Below are 24329 nucleotides of genomic sequence, written 5' to 3'. Positions count from 1 at the left end.
GCATTCCACACAAAAGGATATTTTATATATATATATATATATATTAAGCTTTGCTGTATCCCAATTCTCTTCCAATTTGAACTCTTTTTCTTTCCTTTCAATTAATGGTTATTGAGAAAAGAGAAGAAAAAGATAAATCTTATATATTTCTTTCCTCCTATTTTATTTGTCTTGTAATTCATATTTTAAATTTTTAAAAATATTTATAAGGTTTTTAAATTTATATATTAAAATTATTTTTTTTCACAATAATAATTCATCAAATAAATGATTTTTATTAATATTTTAATGAGTTAAGGGTAAAAAATGGTAAAATAATTTTTATTGACTAAATTCTTAATTTGTGTATTTTGTCAAACTATGCAAACAAAATGGAACGGATTGAGTATATGCTGCAAAACAATCAATTATCTATGAAGAAAAGGATTTAATTATTGGTCTAAATGAATATATACACCAAATCAATTGAATAAAGATAATTGATCATAAATAAAAATATACATATTTTTCATTAAAAAAAGATATAAAACAATAATAAGGACTATATTTTTCTCTAAATAATAATTATATTGGTGGAAAGTATGAGGAATTAATATACATTTGCATTAAGGAATGGAATTAATTTGATCTATGAAGAAATTAATATCTATGAAGAAATTAATTCATTATTTACTCTTTTCGTCTACTTATACGAATGGAATTAATTTGGATTAAGGAAAAAAGTGAAATGCAGATAAAATTTAATAAAGATTAATTTTATAGAGAAAATATAATTTATTCTCATTAATTCAATTGTCATGTTGTGCATTGATGAAGCTAGGGTCGAGGGTTGGCCTCCAATAATTTTTTCTTTTTAAGACTTACCCAAAAAATATTGAATTTTTTCAATTTCGATCCTCTTAACTCTTGAATTTTTTTTTAATCCATTGACTTTAATTCTTAGCTCTGTCACTCATATCATTTATTTATATATCCTATTTATAGAACTAAGTGTCGGTTCTTCCCTGTCCTCCCACTTCTTTAATAATTTTTCCAAAAGCTTTTTTTTTTTTTCTATATTTTTAAAATGAAAAATTCTTAAAAGTCAAATTAGGTTGATGTGTATGTCTACATATAGAAACTCATTTGAGTGACTTCCTAGTCAAAGTTCAAAAAGATTTATGTTTTAACTGAAATTAGATCAAGTGTAAACATATGTTGCTTATATCAAATTGTAATATCATAAGTGGTTTTTGAATTTCAACCATTGAAGACCAAGAAGAAATAAAGATTAATGGAAGTGTATTTATTGTTAATTTGTCTCTTTAATATTTATAATTTTGCAAAATGAATAAATAAATAAATAAAGATTGAAATTTCATATGAAGATTGGTGTCAATTAATGAAATGTATGACTAAAATAATTTGTTGTTGAAATAAATAGGTAATATGTGAAATCAATGTCATATCCACATTCAATTGGCAAAACAAAGTTATTAATTAAGGGATTCAACTATTGCACCTAACTCTTTTATGGAGTGAAAGTTTTGATAATTTTCTATAAAATAATAATAATAATAATAATAATAATAATAATAATGCTTCAAGTTTGTCAAACTTTTTCTCAATTTGCATGTACCTAATTTGGAATATATAATTCTTTCCCAAAAAAAAAAAAAAGAATATTTAATTATTATGACTTTGTACAATTTAAGCCTTTAGATTCTTACACGTAGAAAAATATTAGCCAATTTATATTTAAATAACTAATGTATTGTAGTTGATTTCTTACTAAATCAAAAATTTTAACTAATTTTTAAATGCTAGCAATAATAATTTTTAAGGTCTTTGATTTTTATATATAAAATGTTGATTTTGTATTTATTCTTTTAGAACAATACTTTTTATATTTTTCAATAACCAAATAAGTGTTTAATTTATTTAATTTTATAAATAGATGTGTTCAATTGGTCAAATTAAATATTTAATAACGGCAGTTTTATAAGTTAAAGTGTTCAACAAGTCAAACTAAAAGTTAAGAGTATACATTTTTTTTTTTTTTTTTGCGAAGACTGAAAAGTATTAAGCCATAAAAATTTATATATCTCGTAAAGTTTACTACAACAAATATTGAATTTAATGGTATTAATTTAACATTTTGACATTTGCTCTAAAAATAATAATTAATATCATATATACACATTAAGAGCAAATTGATGATATTGTATTATAATTAAATAGATGTGTGAAACAATGGTCAAAACACCAAGCACATTTTCAATAATGTATGAAAGATAGGTTTTAGCTTCTATTAGGTTTTGTGTTTTTCTTCTCTCATATTTTTGTCTTTTTGTGTTTTCTCACTTTAACAAACTACAAATAGATGGAAGTCACATATTGAACTTGATGACTCCCTTTTTCTTTTCATGTGTTTTCATCCTTGGATTCGTTATAGTATTCTTAACACGATGACTCAAAATTTTAAATTTCTAAATTGATAAACAAAGTAGCTGTAGATTGGGTGCATTAGGAACCTGTTGATTCGGGCTGAGATGTCTCGTGCTTTTATTTTTTGGCTATGTTGAAGAAGTGCATGCCAAATGTTCGACGAAATGCATAAATGGAAAGACATGTAACAGCGAAAAGAGGACAAGGAAGCCATGACTTTGCTTGGTTGGTACATGATGTCCGCAGTAACATGATCCCAAGTTCAGTGACGATGGGATTGGCTATAGCGGTTTTGCAGTTTGGTTATGGAGGTCACTGGGGTGCTTTTCTTCTTCATTCACAGGTTTGTCTTTTCTGGACCTTTTCATAATCAACCTGGTTTTCATCACGTCTGGTCGTTTGGAGTCGCTTGAAATGTTGTGCCATTGTTTCTGTATTGTGAGAATGGTAAATTTGAGATCGATGTCTGTTGCTTTTGTTTTGCTAAGAGAAGCCGATCACTAGAGATTTGGTTTTAGATGGAGACCGAAATTATTTTTTGATAGACAATGTGCCTGCCAAGTGTTTGGTTAAATTACAGATTGACTAAAGAGCGAAAATTATGAACATGAATGTGTTGCCAGCTGCCTTTTGCTTCCGATCATCTGCAGTTTTAGTTCTGAAGTTGTTTCGTCTCTCTTCTTGGAGAGTTGTCGTCTCTCTTCGTGGAGAGTTATTTTGATAAATTTGGTTGCTAAAAAAAAAAAAAAAAATGGGGCTATTGGCAGGTTTTGTGAGTCCATCCCGCCATCTGACATGAGTACCATAAGTTGGACCTGTCGTGGACTGGGCAACCCTCGAGCAGTACGTACTTTACAGGATATCATTAATGACAAGAAACCAAATTTTATTTTTCTTATTGAGACCCTTTGTGCCTCTAATAAAGTTTCGGAAATACAATCATTATTAGATTATGACGGTTTTGTTAATGTTGATTGTGTTGGCCATAGTGGTGGTTTGGCATTACTCTGGAAGGGTGTTTCGTCAATAAATCTTATCAGTTCCAGTTCTAGATATATAGATGTTGAAGTGGAACTGCCCCGGTTTGGTGTTTGGCGGCTCACGGGTTTCTATGGTGATCCAAATAGAACCAGAAGAAATAATTCTTGGCAGTTACTTCGTGTTTTGGCTTCTCACAGCGACTTACCTTGGGTGTGTTTAGGCGACTTTAATGATATTCTTGCTTCGTATGAAAAGAGAGGAGGTAGGGCTCAACCTAATTATCTTATTCGGGGATTCCAAGCTGCTATCTCAGATGCACATTTGACTGATTTTCCTATGTCTGGTTATGTTTTCACTTGGGAACATGGTCGCTCTAGCGGCAATTTAATAGAGGAAAAACTTGATCGTATTCTGGCCACTGACTCTTGGCGACGAAAGTTCTCTCAAGCTCGAGCTATGGTTCTTGATAAGTCCTCATCCGACCATCTTCCGATTTACCTTGAAATACGCCATTTTGTGCCTAGGGCTCAGGCTAGACGCTTCCGTTTCAAGAATAGCTGGAGGCGGGAGGCTGCTTGTAAGGATCTGATTAAGGGTTGTTGGCTAGAGACAGCGGGTATGGGCTTAGCTGAAAGGATTTCTCGTTGCAAAGCACTTCTTGAGGTTTGGGGGGAAGAATTTCGCCATTATCAAAAAGGGGAATTTGCTACTTGCTTGGCTATCATGGCTGCTACAAGAGGTTCTCGTATCGCAGGGGATAATGTCCGATTTCTGAAGGCAAAAAATAGGTATCAGGAATTATTGTTACAGAAGGAAATTTTTTGGAAACAACGTGCTAAAGAGTTCTGGTTGCGGGAAGGTGATGCTAATACCCGTTTCTTTCATCGAAGAGCTTCAGCCCGTCAGCAACAGAATCAAATTTCTTCTTTGCGAGACTGTCAGGGACTGCACCTTAGGCGAAATCCCACATCGGCTAAGCACAAGGTGGAAGTACTGTACATAAGGAGTAGCAGGCCTTGAGTTCCCGAGACGCGTTTTGGGCTAGGAGGTGGTTCCCTGGCCCAGGAACAAAACCGTGCGGGCCTGGGGCCCAAAGCGGACAATATCTCGGTAGAGCCTGGGATGTTACAAACTTGGTATCAGAGCCAAGCCTTGTCCCTATGGCTGGTGGTGGGGCAAACCTCAGCGAGGACGCTGAGTCCCTAAGGGGGGGTGTATGTCAGGGACTGCACCTTAGGCGAAATCCCACATCGGCTAAGCACAAGGTGGAAGTACTGTACATAAGGAGTAGCAGGCCTTGAGTTCCCGAGACGCGTTTTGGGCTAGGAGGTGGTTCCCTGGCCCAGGAACAAAACCGTGCGGGCCTGGGGCCCAAAGCGGACAATATCTCGGTAGAGCCTGGGATGTTACAAACTTGGTATCAGAGCCAAGCCTTGTCCCTATGGCTGGTGGTGGGGCAAACCTCAGCGAGGACGCTGAGTCCCTAAGGGGGGGTGTATGTCAGGGACTGCACCTTAGGCGAAATCCCACATCGGCTAAGCACAAGGTGGAAGTACTGTACATAAGGAGTAGCAGGCCTTGAGTTCCCGAGACGCGTTTTGGGCTAGGAGGTGGTTCCCTGGCCCAGGAACAAAACCGTGCGGGCCTGGGGCCCAAAGCGGACAATATCTCGGTAGAGCCTGGGATGTTACAAACTTGGTATCAGAGCCAAGCCTTGTCCCTATGGCTGGTGGTGGGGCAAACCTCAGCGAGGACGCTGAGTCCCTAAGGGGGGGTGTATGTCAGGGACTGCACCTTAGGCGAAATCCCACATCGGCTAAGCACAAGGTGGAAGTACTGTACATAAGGAGTAGCAGGCCTTGAGTTCCCGAGACGCGTTTTGGGCTAGGAGGTGGTTCCCTGGCCCAGGAACAAAACCGTGCGGGCCTGGGGCCCAAAGCGGACAATATCTCGGTAGAGCCTGGGATGTTACAAACTTGGTATCAGAGCCAAGCCTTGTCCCTATGGCTGGTGGTGGGGCAAACCTCAGCGAGGACGCTGAGTCCCTAAGGGGGGGTGTATGTCAGGGACTGCACCTTAGGCGAAATCCCACATCGGCTAAGCACAAGGTGGAAGTACTGTACATAAGGAGTAGCAGGCCTTGAGTTCCCGAGACGCGTTTTGGACTAGGAGGTGGTTCCCTGGCCCAGGAACAAAACCGTGCGGGCCTGGGGCCCAAAGCGGACAATATCTCGGTAGAGCCTGGGATGTTACAGGACATCAGTAAAGCATATGACAGAATGGAGTGGTCCTTTCTTCGTCAAATGTTCACTAAGTTGGGGTTTCATGCTCTATGGATTAATCTTATCATGTCTACTCTAACTTCGGTTAAGTACTGGATTTTGCGGAATAATAGAGAGCTTGGACCCATTATCCCCACTCGAGGTTTGCGACAGGGTGACCCTTTATCCCCGTATTTATTCATCATCTGTGCTGAAGGCTTATCCAATATAATTCAGATGTCTATTCAGAATGGCAATTTGAGTGGTTTTCGAGTTTGTCGGAGAGGACCGTTAATTTCTCATCTGTTTTTCGCTGATGACAGTTTGGTGTTTTTGAAGGCTTCGGTTCAAGAATCACAATCTCTCAAACATATTTTGGCTATGTATGAGGCAGAATCAGGGCAACAGATCAATTTAAATAAGTCTTCCATTACTTTCAGCGCTAATACCCCTCGGCACTCCAGAAATCAAATATGTTCCCTACTTCAGGTTACAGAAAAGGATACTTTAGGCACTTACTTGGGTTTACCGTCTCACATGGGTCGGAATCGGAAGGAGGTTTTTAATTACATTAAGGACCGAATGTGGAAGCGTTTAAACTCATGGGAGCTAAAGTCTCTCTCCCGTGCGGGAAGAGAAATTTTGTTAAAAACGGTTCTTCATGCTTTACCTAATTACCTTATGAGTCTTTTCTTGTTACCCAAGACTTTATGCACGGAACTGGAACATATCATGAATCGGTTTTGGTGGGGCAGTGGGCGGAACTACTCTCAGGGAATTCACTGGCTTGCTTGGAACAAAATGGCCATCCCGAAGGTGTTCGGAGGGCTAGGATTTCGGAAAATTCATGAATTTAACATAGCTCTTCTAGGTAAACAGGGCTGGAATCTCATGGTAAACCCAGATTCATTGGCTGCACGTGTGTTGAAAGCAAAGTATTTTCCGACTTGTAGTTTTTTGGAAGCTAATCTAGGCTCCAATCCGAGCTATGTTTGGCGAAGCATTTGGGGGTCTAAGAGTTTGATTCAAAGGGGATTATATTTGCGGGTTGGTAGTGGTTCCAACATATCTATTTGGGATTCTCCTTGGTTGCCTGTCGAAGAGTGTTCTTTTATCTCCACTCCTCGACCACACAATAGTAATGTTTTCCTGGTTTCGGATCTTATTGTACAACGAAGATGGGATGTTGAGCGGCTTCGACGATTATTCAATGCAAGAGATGTTACTTGTATCCTCTCTATTCCTTTAAGTAATCACATGGGAGATGACCGGTTTTGCTGGAAATTTGACACAAAAGGTACATACACAGTCAAGAGTGCTTACAGATTACTCCTACATAATCCTCTTGCGTCACAATTTATGTCTACTATAAGTTGGACTCAGCTGTGGAAGATGAAGATCCCACCCAAAGTTACAAATTTCATTTGGCGTGCAGTATGTGATGTTCTACCTTGTAGGAGGAATTTATGCTCTCGGAAGGTGGACATTCACGATATTTGCCCTCTATGTCTTGGAGATTCTGAAACTAATCTTCATATTCTTGTCAACTGCCCTTTTTCAAGACAGGTTTGGACTCTTTCCCATCTTGGATTTCGGTGGTCTTCGGCTATATCTTTTGGGGAGTGGTTTCAGCAAGCCTCCAACTCATTGACTTTGGAGAATTTGAGTTATGTTTCTATGGTGTGTTGGGCATTATGGACAACTAGAAATGATATGGTATGGCGTCAAAAAAGCAGGAATCCAGGGGCAGTAATTTTACTAGCTTCGGGTGTTTGGCACGCATGGAAGGAAGCTAAGCTTCATGGTTTGGTAGCTCCTTCTCCAGCAAACTCAAATCGTACATGGAGTCCACCCCCGTTTAACTGGTTAAAAGTGAACACGGATGCTTCAACTGGAGTGGCTTCTGGTTATGTGGGTATTGGCATAGTAGTTAGGAATTCAACCTCTGAGTTTATTGCTGGCAAAGCGTGGAGATTTCCGGGTTTTTTTACTGCTAAGGTGGCTGAGGCCATAGCCGTGAGAGAAGCTTTGAGCTGGATCAAGGATCACGGATGGAATTATATTTTATTGGAAACCGATTCTCAGTCAGTTGCAAATGCCATCAACGATGATACTACAAACGACTCGTCTGCTTTTGGTTTGATAATTCAGGACTGCAAATCTCTTTTGTCTGAGATACCAGTCGTAAAATGTAATTTTGTTTATAGGTCTGCGAATGTAGCTGCACATACATTAGCAGTTGGAACACATTCCGAAGCAGGCTTGGGGGTTTGGAATTCTGTACCACCTCCTGTTCTACTTGATTTATTGATTTCGTAATAAAATTTTCCCATTTTAACTTCAAAAAAAAAAAATAATAATGTATGAAAGATAGTTGAAAAACGAGAAATAATATTTTTTTAAAAAAATTGATAGTGACCCATGCAATTTATTTATTTTTGGCTTGTAAAATTAGATTGTAATTAACTATGTTATTAATAATTGAATATTTCTTGCTCTAAAATCTTAATTTGGTGTTTTGGACCACACTTATATTAAAATTTAAAATGGGAATCAAGAACAGGACCCATAATAAGGTCAGCAATGATATTATTATTATTATTATTATTGTATATAGTTTTCATTGAAATAAGTATCTTTAAATATAAAATGAAATGGGGGACCATTTCAGAATTATTATTGATTTAATGATAAAACTTAATTAAATACTTTAACACAATCCAAAAAGAAATTTTTGAATCTTTAACTTGAATTACCATTTTAGTTAAATTGCTAAATTTAAGAACCCAAAATTTCATTTCTTGATTTTTCTTCCTTTTGTTTTTCAATTTGGCTATTCAATGGCATTTCATATTTCAACGTCAACAGAAAGCTTATTGTAGCAGATTGTGAAGTTAAACGGGAGAATTAGAAGGTTGAGGTTGCAGAAAATGTATGCACTTGACTATATTTATTAATGTGAGCATGTGATTGCCCTATTTGCCAATAGTTACATGATCATTACATCCTGACAAGTTGACCCTTTGTTGTAAAATTTTTGAACTTCTGTCTTTTTCTTGGCTCTGTAATTAGTTTGATCAAGTAATTAATTAGTCAAATCTCAGGAACTTAAAAAAAAATTTCCCAATACGAATCGGACTAATATGTTTGTAGTTATCCATCTTAATAATTTTTTTTTTCTTTCACTTTTTTTTTTATTTTTTTTATAAAATTTGGAGTGCAATTACACAAAAATAGCCAATGGTTTTTACAGGTGATCCCCATGATGAGGTGAGATTTGATTGGACAGTCTTTTGATTAGTCTTTTTAGCTACAAGGAACAAAAGTTGGATCTCATTCATTGGTCAATTTTTGATATTTTTCAATGTATTTTAGCCTAGGGAAGGACTTTAATTTTTGATTTTGGATCCACATATTAATTAATTATACTATTTATGAAGTAGATTCCAATATTTTGCAATTTCATCCCTTTGCTTAGCTAACTTTGTGGACTATCTCAAATTGATCACATTAAAAATAGTTTATGAGTAATGACTAATTAATGAGAATTTGAATTATGGGAGCAAAACAATCTAATCAATCTTTCAATTTTGATTTTACAAGTGACTAGTCTACCTCAAGTCTGCCAAACTCTCAAACAAATTAACTCTATTCTGATTAATTAGCGGTGTTTGAAGTGGGAAATTGTGGTATAGTAGAGATAGATAAGGGGGAGCAAATTTTGGAAATAAAATAAAAATAAAATAAAAAATCGAATCAAATCGAATTACCTTTAGTTTTTGTACGGCTTTTAATTTTTTATAATTTTGATTTTCGGTATTTGTTTCAATTATTTTAAAATATTTATTTTCTGAATAAAATTGAACACTTTTACTAAATTATTATGTATCGAACTGACTGATGTGGTTTTGCTTTCATACTTAGTTCGATTTATTTTTCTCGTCGGTGCAATATTATATATAGAATAAAATGAATTTAATTCTTTTAAAATAATTAGTTAATTGTTTTTTTTTTTTTTGAATAAAAATAGTTAATTCTTAAGATAATGGAATCCAATTAACCAAGGTGTTATTTAGTCCAAAAGCTTATCTACCCAATTCCAAGTTGATTTAACACTAGCTAATTGTCATATTTACTTTAAATTTGAAAGTGATGTTAAACCCTAAAATCATAGTTTTCTATTGGCTTGCTACAAAATTATGAAACATGTCTTATGAAAATGCATTATTTATGAGCTTCAAGGCAGGAACAACTAGTTCAAAATTGATTTTGCTACTTATCTATTCTAGACTTCCAACTAAATTTTATCTGTAATCCTAAACTAAACGATCTTATTTTTGACTAATACAACTCAAAAGTCTAATTAATACGTAATTAAATTTAAATATGATCTTGAGTTTTATGTCTATTTTATTTTTTATTTTTATTTTTATTTATAGGAGGTTCAAAGGATTGAAAGAACATCATGAACGAGACAATAGGAGAATATCCTTCCACTTAGTATAATATTCACTAAATTAAACTAATAGTAAGAGTGAAACTAATTAAATCCACTTTGAATAATTATAAGAATTCAATTAAACAAATAGATGATTAGACCCAAATCTCATATTAAACTTTAATATCTTTTACTCTAATTATTTGAATTGGATGTGAGATTTTTAAATCTTAACATTGTTGATTTATTCAATTTCAATGAGTATATTTAGGGAAAAAAAATTATAAATAAGAAAACGAAATCCAATATCAGCCCTTTTCATCAGATCTCATCCTCTTCATAATCATTAAAAAAACAAAACCATTGACAGTTGAATTAGTTTAACTTAATATATATATATATATATATATATATATATATATATAGACACACAGACACACACACACATGTAGTGCTAAAAACTAAAAAGCATATGGGTTTATAATACATTGCGTGTATTAGTAATTATACGTATAAATTCATAATATACATGCATTCAATCAATAGACAGGCTATATGATTATTTAATTTACGAACCTTACCCTATGACTTGGCCTATAATTTGGACAAGAAAGCAATAGGCTATCATTTTCACTTTCTTATATTGTATCTCATTACTTGAGCAGACTTTGGATTCTTGAATGACTGAAGTTAAAGAAAGAAAGAGAAAGGCTGAGTAAATTTAAAAGGGTAGCCATAGAAGAACCCTATTTTCTGATTTTTTTTTTTTTTTTATGATGGAAAGTTCTGTTGGCTAATCAATAGATTGAAGGTTTAGAAAACTTATGATTGAAAATTGGAGAAGCCTGTTCTTTTGACTTCTCTATATATATCTCTTCTTTTCTCCTTCAACAATAATAATAATAAAATATTATTGATATAATCTCCTCTTCTTCTTCTTGCTAGTGTACAAAAACCCACAAGTCTCCTCTCACAGTCACAACCTTCAAGTTTCAAAGTGGAAGCTTTGAGAGAAGAAGAGAGATGGGTAGAGCTCCATGTTGTGATAAGGCTAATGTGAAGAAAGGGCCATGGGCACCAGAAGAAGATGCAAAGCTTAAAGAATATATAGAGAAACATGGAACTGGAGGGAATTGGATTTCTCTTCCACAAAAGGCTGGTAATTATTTTTCTTTTTCTAAATCTTGTTGGTGGGTTTTAAGGGAGATTGTTAATTAATTAAGGTTTTGAAGTATTTTCTTGGTATTTTCCTTTCAGTCCTGTTTATGTTTTGTTTGCAATTTCTTGAATTTTTATGGATGTTTGTTTCAGGTCTTAAACGATGTGGAAAAAGCTGTAGATTAAGGTGGCTTAACTATCTCAGACCAAACATCAAACATGGAGATTTCTCCGATGATGAAGATAGAATAATCTGTACTCTCTACGCCAACATTGGAAGCAGGTATATATATTTCCATTTCTTCTCCATATATTTAGTTTTTTTGTCCCCTTGTTTATACCTTTTATGGAGAAAAACTAGAATTTTTATTTCTTTAACTATTTTTTTCTAATATACTATAGTACTGCTTCGCCATATCCATCTACTTTAACAAGAAAAGCAAATCCATTAAAACTTTTTGGTAATGATTTTCCTTTTAGGCAAAAAAGTGACATTTAAAGTAAAACTCAGATGTTTATAGAATATTCTGAATTTAGCTAAGTATAATAATTATATGCATGCATGATAAAACTTGATCATATATAAGCTTAGATATCTTTTGAAGATGAGAAATTAACGAATAATTTATATATTGCAGATGGTCAATAATAGCAGCTCAGTTGCCAGGCAGGACTGATAATGATATCAAGAACTACTGGAACACTAAACTGAAGAAGAAACTTATGGGTATTATTATTCATAACCATAATAATCATCCTGTTTCTTCCAGAAAATTACCCCACCACTTAATTACTACAACCAGTTTCTCTTCTCTTCTTCAACCTAATTCTTCATTACCATCATCACCATCTACTGCACTATCATCATCATCATCATCATCGCCATATACCCTAGCTAGGTCTTTCAGTTCTGATCAACCCCTTTTTCCATTTTCAAGTCCTTTGGGCAACAATAATAATATTCCTGCAAATATGCTCCAAACCCAAGAAAGCCTTTTTGGTGGTATGCAAAACTATAGTCAAGTGAAAGAAAGTTCTCTTTTAATGTTTGGAGGTGAAGCTAGCTGCAGTTCTTCTGATGGGAGCCATGGCGGTGCAAGTAATAATGAAGAAATGGGTTTTCAAAGTTATTTATATAATGGGGTTGAAGAGAGCCAGAAGTTATTACTGCCTGGTGGTGGTGGTGGTGGTGGTGGGTGGTGGGAGAAGCAAAATGGTTTATGGGGGGGAAATGCAAATACAATTATGGATTATGGATTAGAAGAGATTAAGCAGCTAATTAGTAGTGGTAGTAGTAGCATTTGTAACAACTTTTTGTTTGAAGAAAACAAGACAGAGGAAAGGGTCATGTACTACTACTGATGCTGACTGTGAGAGTGAGTAAAATCACAAAGATTTGAAGTGGTAAAAGAAAGAAAGAAAGAAGGGATGTGATATATAATATATATATTATGGTAGATTTTGAATTGAAAACTTTTATTGAAAGTTTTTTCAGATTTTGTTGGAATGGGATTTGGTGTTTTCCCATTTTTTAATTTTTCTTTTGACAGTACATGGTAAAAGCTTTTCTTTGTGCATCTCTTTTTGGGAAATGGTGTTTGCATGTTTGTGTAAGTACTTAGTACAATTAACTGCAACAATCAGAAACAACTGTCATGGAAACTAGAGAAATTTAATTAGTTACCATTCTAATTTAAAAATTTATTCCGCAAAATTAATTGTTTTTACAGTGATCACCGATTAGCATTTTATAAAATATCATTTCAATGTTTAAAAGTTAATATAAATTTTAGATCACCAATACCCAAAAAGAACGTTAAAAATTACTTAAAAAATTATTTACGGACAAAGTTCAAGAACAAATGTTAGATATCAGGTCAAACATCATTGTTTTTTTAAAATTTTTTTCTGGGGAAATTTCATGTTTTTAAATTAAATAGGGACTCAATTTTTTTTTTTTTTTGGGATTTTTTTTTTTTGATAAAAAATGAAAATTTGAATATAGTCAATGGCATTAGCACAAGGTAATATCCTTGAAGATTGGTTGATACCATCTTGAAATATTTAATAAAGACTTGATGCTAATCTCAGTCTTCTTAAACAAGTACTAATATATATAAGTTAGTATAAAAATTAAAAATATAACATAAAATTAAACAATGTAAGGTTGGCAGGCATGAAGCCAAAAATTGACATCATCTATATATATAAGCCTGACTAGTTTCATGTGGAGATATTTATTTTTTATATCATGGGTGGGAGAGAGAGACCAATTAATTAGATTATGTCTATTAATTGTAGCACTAAAAATTAAACATTACTAAAAAAATGTGTAATTTTCAATTTAGGCTGCATAGAGAGGTGGCAATATTATTCAAATGTATATAATAATAATAATGCCTGATGATAAATAAGATGACACATGGAAACCATGTTTCAATTATTGAAGACCTTTTGATTATGACTTGTGAGTGTATATTGAGGGGCAAGAAAAATAATCAAATTAAAGTTTTGATTACAAAATTAATTAATGGTAAACAAATTCAATTTGGAGGGAACAAAGATTTTAAAAATAAAAGAAAAAAAGAAAATGAGGTAAGCAGAGCTAAATATTATATGAGTTAACTTTTTTCAAAACGTTATTCTAACTTTTAAAAGTCAGTCCAAACATTATGTTATCTAACAACTTTTTAAATAGTTTTTAACATTTTTACGTTATTAAAAAAAAAGAAAGGTGTAATATTATTTATTGGTCGGCATGGATTTTGGTGTTTTAGATTAGATAAAAATTGAGTATTTTATTACGTTATTCCAAGAGAAAAGCAGAAAGCAATATTGAAAGATGAAAAAAATGCATTGACCTCTTCACCATTTTTGTTTGTATGTTGAGTTAAAAAAAGATTAGTTTAATTGCCAGCTATAGGCATTATATAAAAGATTTCAAAATCATGTTTGTCTTTAAGCTATTGGGAAGGATTTTCTAGGAATGTCTTTTCTAGTGGAATGCAAAAGTCAAAATTAAATGTTTGGCACCAACAAATTTTTTAATTACATTTTGGACAATAGATAGTCTCACCTAAACAAACAGTATTAAGCTTTTAATTATTTTAAGTCCTTTTACTTTTTAATTTCTAATAAAAATATGAGAATGGCAATAGGATAGAAATTTTCTATTTTTCTCATGCAAATTATTTAAACTTTGGAAATAATTTTTTTACCATTACAAAAGAGTTTTAAAAATTAGTTTTTATAGGTAAAAAAAACCTCACATATGCAATGTATTTCAAGCAATATCTTTTACTTATGGTGAATTTCTTGACTGTCATTAAAAATAAATTCATCACTAGAGTTCCCTTTTCTTCTTAGCACAGTAAAGAAGCAAGAGAACTTTATTATAAAGAAAATCAAATGAGAAAGGTAGCATGAACTTTTCCAACAGCAAATTAAAAAGAAAATAAAAAATCAATTTTCCAAGAAGAGAAAAATTGATAGAAGGAATGAAAAAGGTGATTTTACCCACAAGTGGGACCAATTAACTTTGTAAATTTCGCTTTCAATGAATTTATAAAAATCAGCTAAAGGTTATGATTAGCGTGGTTTACGATTCATAAATTTGTTTTTCATTTATTTGCTCTTTTTTAGTACTATTATAAGTATTCATAATCTACTGGACTATAATTAAATCTCTGCTCGTGTCGGGTTGCCTCACCAAAAATAAAGTATTCCTGCATATTTATTTCATTTGAGGATCGAATCACTTAAAAAAAAGAGTGTCGAACTATTTATTCTAGTCAATTATTTATTTTATTTAAGCTGAAGCACATTAACAAGCTTGTTCAGCCAACAAAAAAAAAAAAAAAGAATAAAAAGAAGAAGAAGAATACCGAAAGACGAAGAAAAAGGAAATGAAGCTTATTCTACGGAACTTGGATTCAACAGTAGGCAATGTATTTGTTCCAAGGCAAAGAAAGTATAGCTGTTTTTGGTCAAATAAAGGACGTTTCTGAGTTTAATACGGCAGCTCTTTAAGTCTTAGATTTCCAATTGGGAACTGTTGAAATGACAAAAAAGTAGAATTGCAATGATGAGAATTACAACTTAAAAGGGAAGGAAACTGAAATAGCAAGAATGGATGAAATAATTCTATTCAATTCATATACTAATCATCAACAAGAATTCATAGGAAAAAGCAATCCTGATCTCAAGAAAGCAGAAATGTTTGACATTATGGTTGAACTAGTAAATAACATGCATATTCACAAATTTCCACTGTGAATTCTAATTGGTTAGTAATATCTCATAATGCAGAACTCTCAGTTATAGTGTAGAAATATATGTCGACATATCAAGAAAGATGATTACATAAATAGAATCTTGGAAGAAGGTTAAGAGTTTAATCCTTCATAAAAGGCAAGAGGTTCAGAAGTTTAAACCCCTGCACCTCTCTTCTCATCTTCAGCAATTATTAGTAGCTGGATCTGTTCATTCACGAGCCGAGCTGAAGAAAATTATGAGTCAGACAAGCCAGATATTTGAAAATTTTGGTATTATTCAAAAAAATGCCAGAGCCATGAACGAGTATATTGTTAGCCATTAATGAATAACTAAAATCAAATTATCCAAAATAACCCCATGTTCAGGCAATAAAATTAAGGTTAACACGGTAACTGACGCATGAAATTGAAAAAAATAGATTAGATATTAACATTGAATTTGTCAATTTGTCATTAGACATGAATGATACAACATCATGAATTTGTACATATAAACAGACCAATTATATATACAGAATGCACAAATATTGACGGTTAGAAGGATTTTGATACATCATTTACAAAAAATCCCATTGCCAATAAACTTTCTCTACAATCCCTCCACCACTCCGAACAGCAAGGCGAAGTGTTTCTGAAGCTGGAGGAACCCCCCAAAGATATGGTACTGCTACAGTCATGGTTAGCTTTTCATGTAAACCCCCTTTGATTGCCTTCTCTGCAGCGACAATCTGAAAAAACGAGCATTCAGTCTATCTTAGGTTATGTCTAATCCACACAAACAAAACTACCAGATATTTAATGGTGCTCTAAAATTATGCTAACATATATATACGTAATCATTTGAGAAGGTATGCTGAGATTAAGGAGGAAGTTGATCTATCAAAAGAGAATTACTACTTCCCTTTCACCTAGATAATTCATTATTTTGAAACTTAAAAACAATGAGAAAGGATGGTTATGTTGCTTGGGAAACTCACAGATAAATGTCCAACAGTGAATTAGGTGCATTTCACATGTTGCATCACTACCATATTTGCAATTTCAGAAATTACACACAGGAAACAGCCCTCCAAAAGTTAATAAAATTTGTTAAAATTTAAAATAACTTCAAATCTGATATTTTCATTCATTTAACGAATGATATGACTAATTTATTATAGAAAGTAAATCAGAACCAAAGCAAGCAATCAAGAAGCCAACACAATCTTACAAACATAATTTTCAAATTCTTCAGTCAACATAAAGTCCAGTTTAATTCTCAAAAAACAATAAATCATACTTTCCTCAGACAACAAAAGCGAAAAACTGATGAAGACAGGATCACATCCGGACTAGAAATTATTATATATATATAATATAAATAACATTCATGAAAAATGATTAGTTTCATTTTGATATGAATTCAAAAGCCAAAAGATCAAAGATGCAGCTTCATTGAGCATTTAAAGTTGCTTCTTGATTCTTAACCTGCATTATCGAGCAACATTGGGCTTCTTTTGCACCACAAACCACAAGATGATTTTAACAATAACATATATAATTTATTCATTTCCTCAATTTTGATAACTTATCAATATAGATAGGAATGGCAGGCAAAAATTAGTATTGCACTTTAACATCCTCAATATAAATCAAAAATAAATTATTGTTAAAGCTATATTCTGCTGTGGCATACCTCCCCACCATGCTCTAAGACAGTGTCTTCCACAACATCACTTAGCATCTCAATTGAACGACAAAACCCAAATATACAGAGCCTTCTGCCCGTATCAAGTCCCTGAAATGACCAAATCCCATACATAAGATATCGGAGAAGAATCCACACAGTCTCTTCCAAAATAACAGCAAAAGCATGGCTTACATTTGTAGCGGCAATATCAAAGAGTGCTCCCAAACATAAGCCCTGCTGTGGGTCCATATAATCACTCTCTTGATAACGTTGAAACCTCTGCGTAGTGTTTGACCTACCTTGCTTCTTCTGTTAAGAAATGCATATTTCTTTTAGTAAACCAAAGTAATGGCAGATACCCGTGATCACTTAAGGAATGAGCAACAGAAACGGCAAATCTGTAATGTGGGCACTGAAATAGCATTTCTCCGTCGCTTTTTCAAATGAGAGAAAAATACACATAAGAAAACGAGTGGAACAAAAATTGGGATTTTAGAAACATGATAAGATATCAAAACGTCATTAAAACAACCAAATTCCCAAATAAAAAATGAAGCTTCAAAAGACCAGAGTTTCAAACCAAAAGAAGAATAAGAGAGAAGGGTCAGCGAGATCAAACGGCGTACATCTGAAGAACTGACTAGTCGAGGAACCACAGAACCTCCAATCTGAATAAGCCCATCAGCTGTGAACAGTGTAACTTTCTCCTCCTGAATCCATTCAATCGCTGCAAATGCATTGACCATAGACCATCAATTTAAAAGGGAAAATTTACAAAGTTTCAACTAATACTGTATATACAATTCAATTAAATGAAAAACCATTTTGACAAAGTTTAAGCAAGATACTAATATAGAATATATTTCAATTGATTCTCTGCACTATGTAAAAAGATAAATTATCTAAAGTTCTACAGTCTTATATCAATTTCCCTCTCTAATTCCAATAAATTCTCGAGAATCAAATATAAAATATCAAAATTAGAGCTAAATAAACTAACAAGATAACGAAACAAAGAAGGCGTTACCGTTATCGCCATCGGACCAGGGGAAAGAACCGAGAAAATCGTCGCCGAGGAAGTTACCGGAATCGGAAGCTTTGGAGGTAAAGTGAAGGGAGCGATAAGAGCGAGAAAAGGACTTGGAGAATTTAGAAGGAAAGGGAAAAGAAAGAGGTGATGTGGAGAGGAAGGAATTTGAATCCCTTGAGCGAGAAACGGAAGGAATTGGAGAGAAGCGTTTGAAGTAGAGGGCAGAGGTTTCCGCCATTGGACAGAGACGAAGGAAATGATTCTGTCGGAGGGAAAATCAGAGAAAGAGAGGGAGGGAATTAGGAATCTGGAGAAACTGTAAAGGGTTATTAGTGAGAGGGAAAGGAAGGAAAGAGAGAAGAGAGAATTTTGACGCCACATATCATATGTGGACGATGGATAAGTAGCTGAACGACGCGTTTTGTTGTAGTAAAACTAAAAATTCGCGGCGTGGAATCCAAGTTCGAAAGTTGGAAAATGGAAATGGGCAGCTTTGTCGTATCTATCAATATCTGAACGACAGTAAAAATTTACCCCCAACTCAGCTTTAATGAATCAAAACTGCTAGTCGTAGCTGTATATGAGAGCAAAATTTCAATGAATGGAATGAGATGGAATGGGAGATTCAAAAAAAAAAAAAAAGGTAAAATCAAAATTAATACTATTTATTGATTAAAAATCATAAAATTAAAATTAAAATGAAAGTTAAAAGTTGAAAATAAATGAAATAATGAATTCTACACCTCTCAAGTCGTGTAGCGTAAATGTGTATTCTCACCCTTATCAGATTAGAGCTCGTTTACCACTCCGACTAACATTTTATTAATATAATCACAATTATATTAACACTGAAAATTATAAAATTAAAATTTTTAACTTATATTTAAATGTAACTCAATAAATCATTAACCATTATATAATTCACAATTTATGAATTTTAATACTTATATCATGCAACATATACAATTCAGCCATCAAATTTTCAATAAACGTTGAATAATTTATTCAACGTTTATTGAAAATTTAATGGCTGAATTTTAAGTTTTGAATGATATAAGTATTAAAATTTAAATTTATAAATTGTAAATTACATAATGGTTTAATGATTTATTGAACTACATTTGAATATAACTTAAGACTTTTAATTTCATCATGTTAAATGTTAATATAAATGCGATTATAAATATTATTGTATAAACGCTCGCACGAACAAATGAATTTAAAGTGATTAGAACATTCAAATAATTACCTTTCAACTTTCAATGAATGAATTTTCTAAAAATCGAGTCATAATTCCTAAATATCCAATTAGACAAAATTTTAAAATTATGAAAGTCTTTAATGGAGAAATTTTTCTAATAAAGACGAATCTTTTAAAATTAAGGGATTGAAATTGAACAAAAAAAAAATATATGAGGGCTTATTTCAAATAAATAAAATAAATAAATTATTCATTTGATTCTAGAGAGTCAGAGAGTACTTATTTCAAATTTGAAAATTTGAGAGCACTACCTATTGAAAGTCATAAACAGCCTTACTGTGTAAATGGATTGAAGAAAAACTGACTGTGTAACTGATTTAATCGAGATAGAAGTAGCCATCCAGATTTCACAAAACGAATAGTAACTCCTGATAATTCTGAGAAACCATCTGGTAGGTATTTCTAGCAAAAGGATGATAAAATTTACAAACTACTGCTCGTTTTAATGCCATTAAAGATTATTCGTCTTCCACCTATGAGAGAATTCATCTTCCACCCATTGAAGATTATTCATCCAATTGTTTTTCATATTTGTGTTTGTCGCCAATTGTTATTTATTTATCATTGATCATGAGAAAAGGCATATTTTGTTTTGTCAACCAGGCGAATATAAATTTATCAAAAAAGAGTTTGAAGACAATTGGTTTACAGTACATTCATTTGCGACTTTTAAAGGAAAGTTATATGGTCAAGTAGGAAATTATCGTACTATTGCTATTACTGTTCAGGATTCTAAATTTGAGTTCCAAGTGCTAGAGGAGGACTTCAATACCACATGTCCATTTCAATCATTAGTCTGTGGTTATAGACCTGCTTTGGTTGAGTGTTGTGATGAGCTATTATTGGTACACGAATTGTATTGTTCATTAAATTGTAATGATGTACATGGTTTTCGATTTGATTCTTCAATCAAATATTGGGTATTGATCGACGATAGTGGAGAATCAACTATTTTTCTATCATGGGGTCATGCTATAATTCGCAATTCGGAGTCGAATCAAATTCAATTTACTTTTTGGAGGATGAAGAGAGACATTATCATATTTTTAATTTAGAAGATGACAGTTTTACAATGAAGCTGCCATGTGCAACTGCAGCAGTAGATTCTACCTTCCAATGGAGCATGATACTCAAGGGTCCAAGTGGAAACATGTAATTTAGTGATTTTGAGCTTCATTTAATTGCGTTCTATAAATAAATTATGTATATGATTTCTTTTTTTTTTTTCCCTGAATGCATTAGAGGACTACTAATTTCTTGCAAAACTGAAAATTTATATTACAACATTGCAAAGCTCTGGTTTCCCTTCCATCCATAATGGAAAAGCTTCTGCTTTTGTTCTTAGTTTCCACCTCTGTCACTTCCTTGTTCTACTTCACTTCTTGAAGAATGCCTCTCTCCTATGCACAGTTCATAATCGAAATGTTACTAACTTGATATTGACTCCACCAGTGTCTAACCAAGAAGTGACATTGGCATCAACCCAGTTATCATGTGAATGCTAGTTGATGGAATAATCTTGTATTATTAATGTGGAGCCTGAAGAGACATTTTTGTATTCTTTTAGCCCATTGCCATTGCTTCTCGTGGCTGCTCTTCCTGGAGGTAAAATTTGATTCATGTACATTTTTGTATTATTTATGGCTTTTATTATTTATTTCAGGGATTTATTACTAAATTGCAAGGTGAAAGCTTCATATTCTGTTAACTTGGTTTGAAGTTTTACTAATTTCTATCTTTTATTTATTGCGGATGTTATTTTTTCATTATTATAATACTTTTGAATGCATGATGGAGAATTGTAAAGGATGTTTCTTTAGAGCATTAATTATTAAGGATGTGGCTTAATCGGGAATGGTTGATTAGAAAAAAAAAATTCTTTGGGTATTCAGTGTTTGGGTTTGGATGGGAATAAGGTGTTTGGTATAATCCTACAGAGTATTTGGTTTAATGGAGAATTGACACATAATTTGGAAAGCACAGGAAAATCTTGTCAAGTATAGATTTCTGTTTGAAGAAAGAGAAGAAAGGTTGCTTAAGTTGGTTTACACAAAAGCAAGTGATGGAATGTCAAGTGAAAGTAAGTTCAGCAACTATATCCATAGCTTTTAAGATATCACCATGCAAAATTTATCTGAAATAAATACAGAAAATTTAACAGAGCAGGAGAAAAGTTGGTGGTCATAAATTTTTTTAACTTTTGTGAATATAAATTGTGGGATATAATACGTACAGTACAACGTTTTTGTATGCTCTGAAATCAGCTGGGACTAAAAATGCTTTCCATTTTCAAGAACAAACCTTCGGAATCTATCTGTGTCCCACAAATGGAGTGCGATACGTGTGTTCCTACAAAGATGAAATCCGGTAAATTCAGTAGTCCTTCTGGTATTTTGGTGTTTAATATGAGTTAATACAGCACCATTCTGCTCCGAAAGCATTGATTGCCATTGTTGGATGACAAGCATATACTTAGTTATTCTATCTTCACCTCAAGTTGCTATCTACTTTATGCCTTCCTTTCATTTTTTTAGTACTCAAGAATTTTAAATATGTGAATATCAGCTGGTACTGTGAGATCTCTCTTTGGGCCTTTCGTGGAGCTTGTAAAATCATGGAATCTTCGCGATTGGCTTGTGCATTGGGGTCATCCTGGAAACATGGTATAATTTACTCTTTTGATCTTGCTTCTTCATTGGCCATTGCCACATACGTTACTTTCAGTTTCTTGTTTCAAGTATTGCTGTTCATAATACTTTCCGGTGCTTATTAGGCTGTTGTCCTCTTTTCAATTTCTTGGGATTTCAAATTCGTTTTTCTGATGATGTGGTAAGCTGAGCAAAATGTTTTACTTGCGACCAAACCTATATATATATATATATATATCTTCCTGATACCTTGATATGGTATGATTCAGGAGGTGAAGGCCAAGGCTAAAGACTTGCACCCAAAGCTTCTAGGTGGCATGTTTTTCTTCTTTGCTCTTGGAGCAACTGGTGGAATAACATCTTTACTCACTTCAGATAAACCAATTTTTGAGAGGTACTTAAATCTATATCTACTTGGATTTTCATTCACCTTACATTTTTATTATTCGACAGAATGCTAATCTTTATATTTCTGTATTTATGCAGTCCACATGCTGTTACTGGTTTTATAGGCCATGCTCTGTTGACCATACAGACAATTTTACCAGCACTCTTTGAGGTAACAACTGAAGTAATTGCTAATAATCTTTTATTGTTTCATTTAGTCTGTGCAGATTCTTGAATTTCTTAATTTACAATCTTGATTTAATCATGTGCAGGGAAATCCCGGATTGCGAAACGTTCATGGGATCTTGGGAAGTAGTATTATGACACTCTTTCTTCTACATGCTGCTCTAGGACTTCAACTTGGTCTCAGTTACTAATCATGGACCAGACACTTACAAAATTCTTTCCTGATTTAGTTTTTTGGCTTATCCTGTATATTCTTTCTGGATAATAATTCATGTTAATAAAAATGTTCAAAACAGAATTGTGAAAAAAAAAAAAAAGAAGAAATTACAAACCAGTAGATCGATCCATGTTGCCGATGAAGTTGCAACTTTTGTATGACAATTCACCCTAATCAAAAACAGGCATATGATTATAAGCTTGTAGCTGTGGATGACACAATTGTATGACAGTCTCCGCTCAAACATCCATAAGGTAACACTACAGTTTGGATGAAGGAGAGAAATTTATGTATGATATATCCCTACCATATTTAATTATTTATTATCTAATAATAAATACAAAATAAATAAATAAAAAATCTAGATTCAGTGTTTTAAATCTTATCCATCTTAACAATGTCAAAAACATGTTCTATCGGTTAGAATGGTGCAGCCAAAAATTTCAAACCTCCAACATTCAAAATTCAAACCCACGTTTTCATTTACATTAATAATATAATTACAATTTTTACAGACAATAATAATAATAAACAAGACAAGTATTTGCACGAGTGCCTTCAAAAGAACAAGTCTTTTTTCCTTTTTTTTTTTTCAAATAATTATTTATTTACTTGCAAAATTCAAAATTTCAAACTATGAGATTAGATATTTTTTCAAAGAGTGAGTACAACAATAAAAAAAATTCAATCCTATTTAATAAGTTACGAGCTATCTTGTTGATTTCGAGTTTGAGAAAAACTATTTTGTTGCGTAGGTCGTTGTTTATTTCGACCCATAAGTCTTTCCATGAATAATTTGAAATTAGAAATTTCTAAAAGTATAAGCTAATTAAAGTAATTATTACTTCTGAAATTAGTCAAAGGTGGGGGCATAATTAGGAGGCAAATCTTTAATTTGGTCAATAATAAAAAATGAAAAAATCATGTCGACCGGTAAGAGGACATGGGTTTGGCCAATGGGCTTGACAGAGAGAGAGAGACGTATTTGAATGAACAAAATGCCAAAAGCCCAAAAAAAAAAAAAAAAAAAAAAAAAGATTGGAAGAAAGACCAGCGACTAGCGTGTAAATTTAAACTCCAACACGGCTCCATGTGTAGCTGACGTGGATGGGACTCACTAACCAATGGGTCACCGTCATGTCTGTTGGCTCACAAAATATTCCATCTCCCCCACCGGAAAGATCCTAAATCTCAACTCTTTTCAAACCCGCAAAATTGGATTATCCATCATCATTATCTTATGTTCATAGCACAAAACCTCCATGCCATACATGAGTTTATCACCATCACCATCATCACCATGGCATGCTTTACATAATTTTTATGAAAAATTTTGGTGGAAGTATCAAATTTTATTTTGAATCATTGAAAATTTCTATTTACAAAAATATG

The 24329-nt window shown here is 33.1% G+C and overlaps 3 protein-coding genes and 2 pseudogenes across 5 annotated transcripts; 4 read left to right on the top strand and 1 right to left on the bottom strand.

The window, feature by feature from the left end:
- Nucleotides 1-3222: 3222 nt before the first annotated feature.
- Nucleotides 3223-4428, top strand: LOC149497997 (uncharacterized). The gene has a single exon (XM_089718032.1). The coding sequence runs from the start codon at nt 3223-3225 to the stop codon at nt 4426-4428; it is 1206 nt and encodes a 401-aa protein (XP_089574158.1).
- Nucleotides 4429-10717: 6289 nt separating this feature from the next.
- RAX2 (Duplicated homeodomain-like superfamily protein) lies at nt 10718-12772 on the top strand. Its single transcript, XM_012227037.4, has 4 exons — nt 10718-10836; nt 11053-11266; nt 11419-11548; nt 11904-12772. Exons 2-4 carry the CDS (start codon nt 11131-11133, stop codon nt 12625-12627), a joined length of 990 nt encoding a protein of 329 aa, XP_012082427.1. The 5' UTR covers nt 10718-10836; nt 11053-11130; the 3' UTR covers nt 12628-12772.
- A 3173-nt stretch (nt 12773-15945) lies between these two features.
- LOC105642265 (D-tagatose-1,6-bisphosphate aldolase subunit) lies at nt 15946-18641 on the bottom strand. Of its 2 annotated transcripts, XM_012227036.4 has the most exons (5): nt 18236-18638; nt 17835-17935; nt 17401-17517; nt 17215-17316; nt 15946-16267 (listed from the first exon to the last, which is right to left on the bottom strand). In XM_012227036.4, the coding sequence occupies exons 1-5, from the start codon at nt 18474-18476 to the stop codon at nt 16097-16099; spliced, it is 732 nt and encodes a 243-aa protein (XP_012082426.1). In that variant the 5' UTR covers nt 18477-18638; the 3' UTR covers nt 15946-16096. The 2 variants fall into 2 exon arrangements, with proteins under 2 accessions (XP_012082426.1, XP_020538247.1); XM_020682588.3 differs by having other exon boundaries at nt 17215-17517; nt 18236-18641.
- Nucleotides 18495-20849, top strand: LOC149497996 (uncharacterized; annotated as a pseudogene).
- LOC105642389 (uncharacterized) lies at nt 20817-23266 on the top strand (annotated as a pseudogene). Its single transcript, XR_016319597.1, has 7 exons — nt 20817-20855; nt 21038-21104; nt 22065-22162; nt 22273-22328; nt 22417-22541; nt 22634-22706; nt 22807-23266. The product of XR_016319597.1 is annotated as an uncharacterized LOC105642389 (transcript).
- Nucleotides 23267-24329: the final 1063 nt, after the last annotated feature.

The sequence above is a fragment of the Jatropha curcas genome, chromosome 2, assembly GCF_041381405.1.
Source record: "Jatropha curcas cultivar XTBG-Jc1 chromosome 2, XTBG_Jcur_1.0, whole genome shotgun sequence".
NCBI classification, from domain to species: domain Eukaryota; kingdom Viridiplantae; phylum Streptophyta; class Magnoliopsida; order Malpighiales; family Euphorbiaceae; genus Jatropha; species Jatropha curcas.
Note: the sequence above shows the minus strand (reverse complement) of the source record. Positions and strands in the feature narration are given on the sequence as shown.

What these genes read in the sequence shown, in the direction of transcription:
- RAX2 (XM_012227037.4), top strand. Translation starts at nt 11,131, where the DNA reads ATGGGTAGAGCTCCATGTTGTGATAAGGCTAATGTGAAGAAAGGGCCA. An exon ending in TTCTCTTCCACAAAAGGCTG is followed by an intron (nt 11,267 to 11,418) that starts GTAATTATTTTT and finishes TGTTTGTTTCAG; the next exon opens with GTCTTAAACGATGTGGAAAA. An exon ending in TACGCCAACATTGGAAGCAG is followed by an intron (nt 11,549 to 11,903) that starts GTATATATATTT and finishes TATATATTGCAG; the next exon opens with ATGGTCAATAATAGCAGCTC.
- LOC105642265 (XM_020682588.3), bottom strand. Translation starts at nt 18,476, where the DNA reads ATGGCGGAAACCTCTGCCCTCTACTTCAAACGCTTCTCTCCAATTCCT. An exon ending in GACTAGTCAGTTCTTCAGAT is followed by an intron (nt 17,518 to 17,834) that starts GTACGCCGTTTG and finishes ATTTCTTAACAG; the next exon opens with AAGAAGCAAGGTAGGTCAAA. An exon ending in TCTTAGAGCATGGTGGGGAG is followed by an intron (nt 16,268 to 17,214) that starts GTATGCCACAGC and finishes TCGTTTTTTCAG; the next exon opens with ATTGTCGCTGCAGAGAAGGC.
- LOC149497997 (XM_089718032.1), top strand. Translation starts at nt 3,223, where the DNA reads ATGAGTACCATAAGTTGGACCTGTCGTGGACTGGGCAACCCTCGAGCA.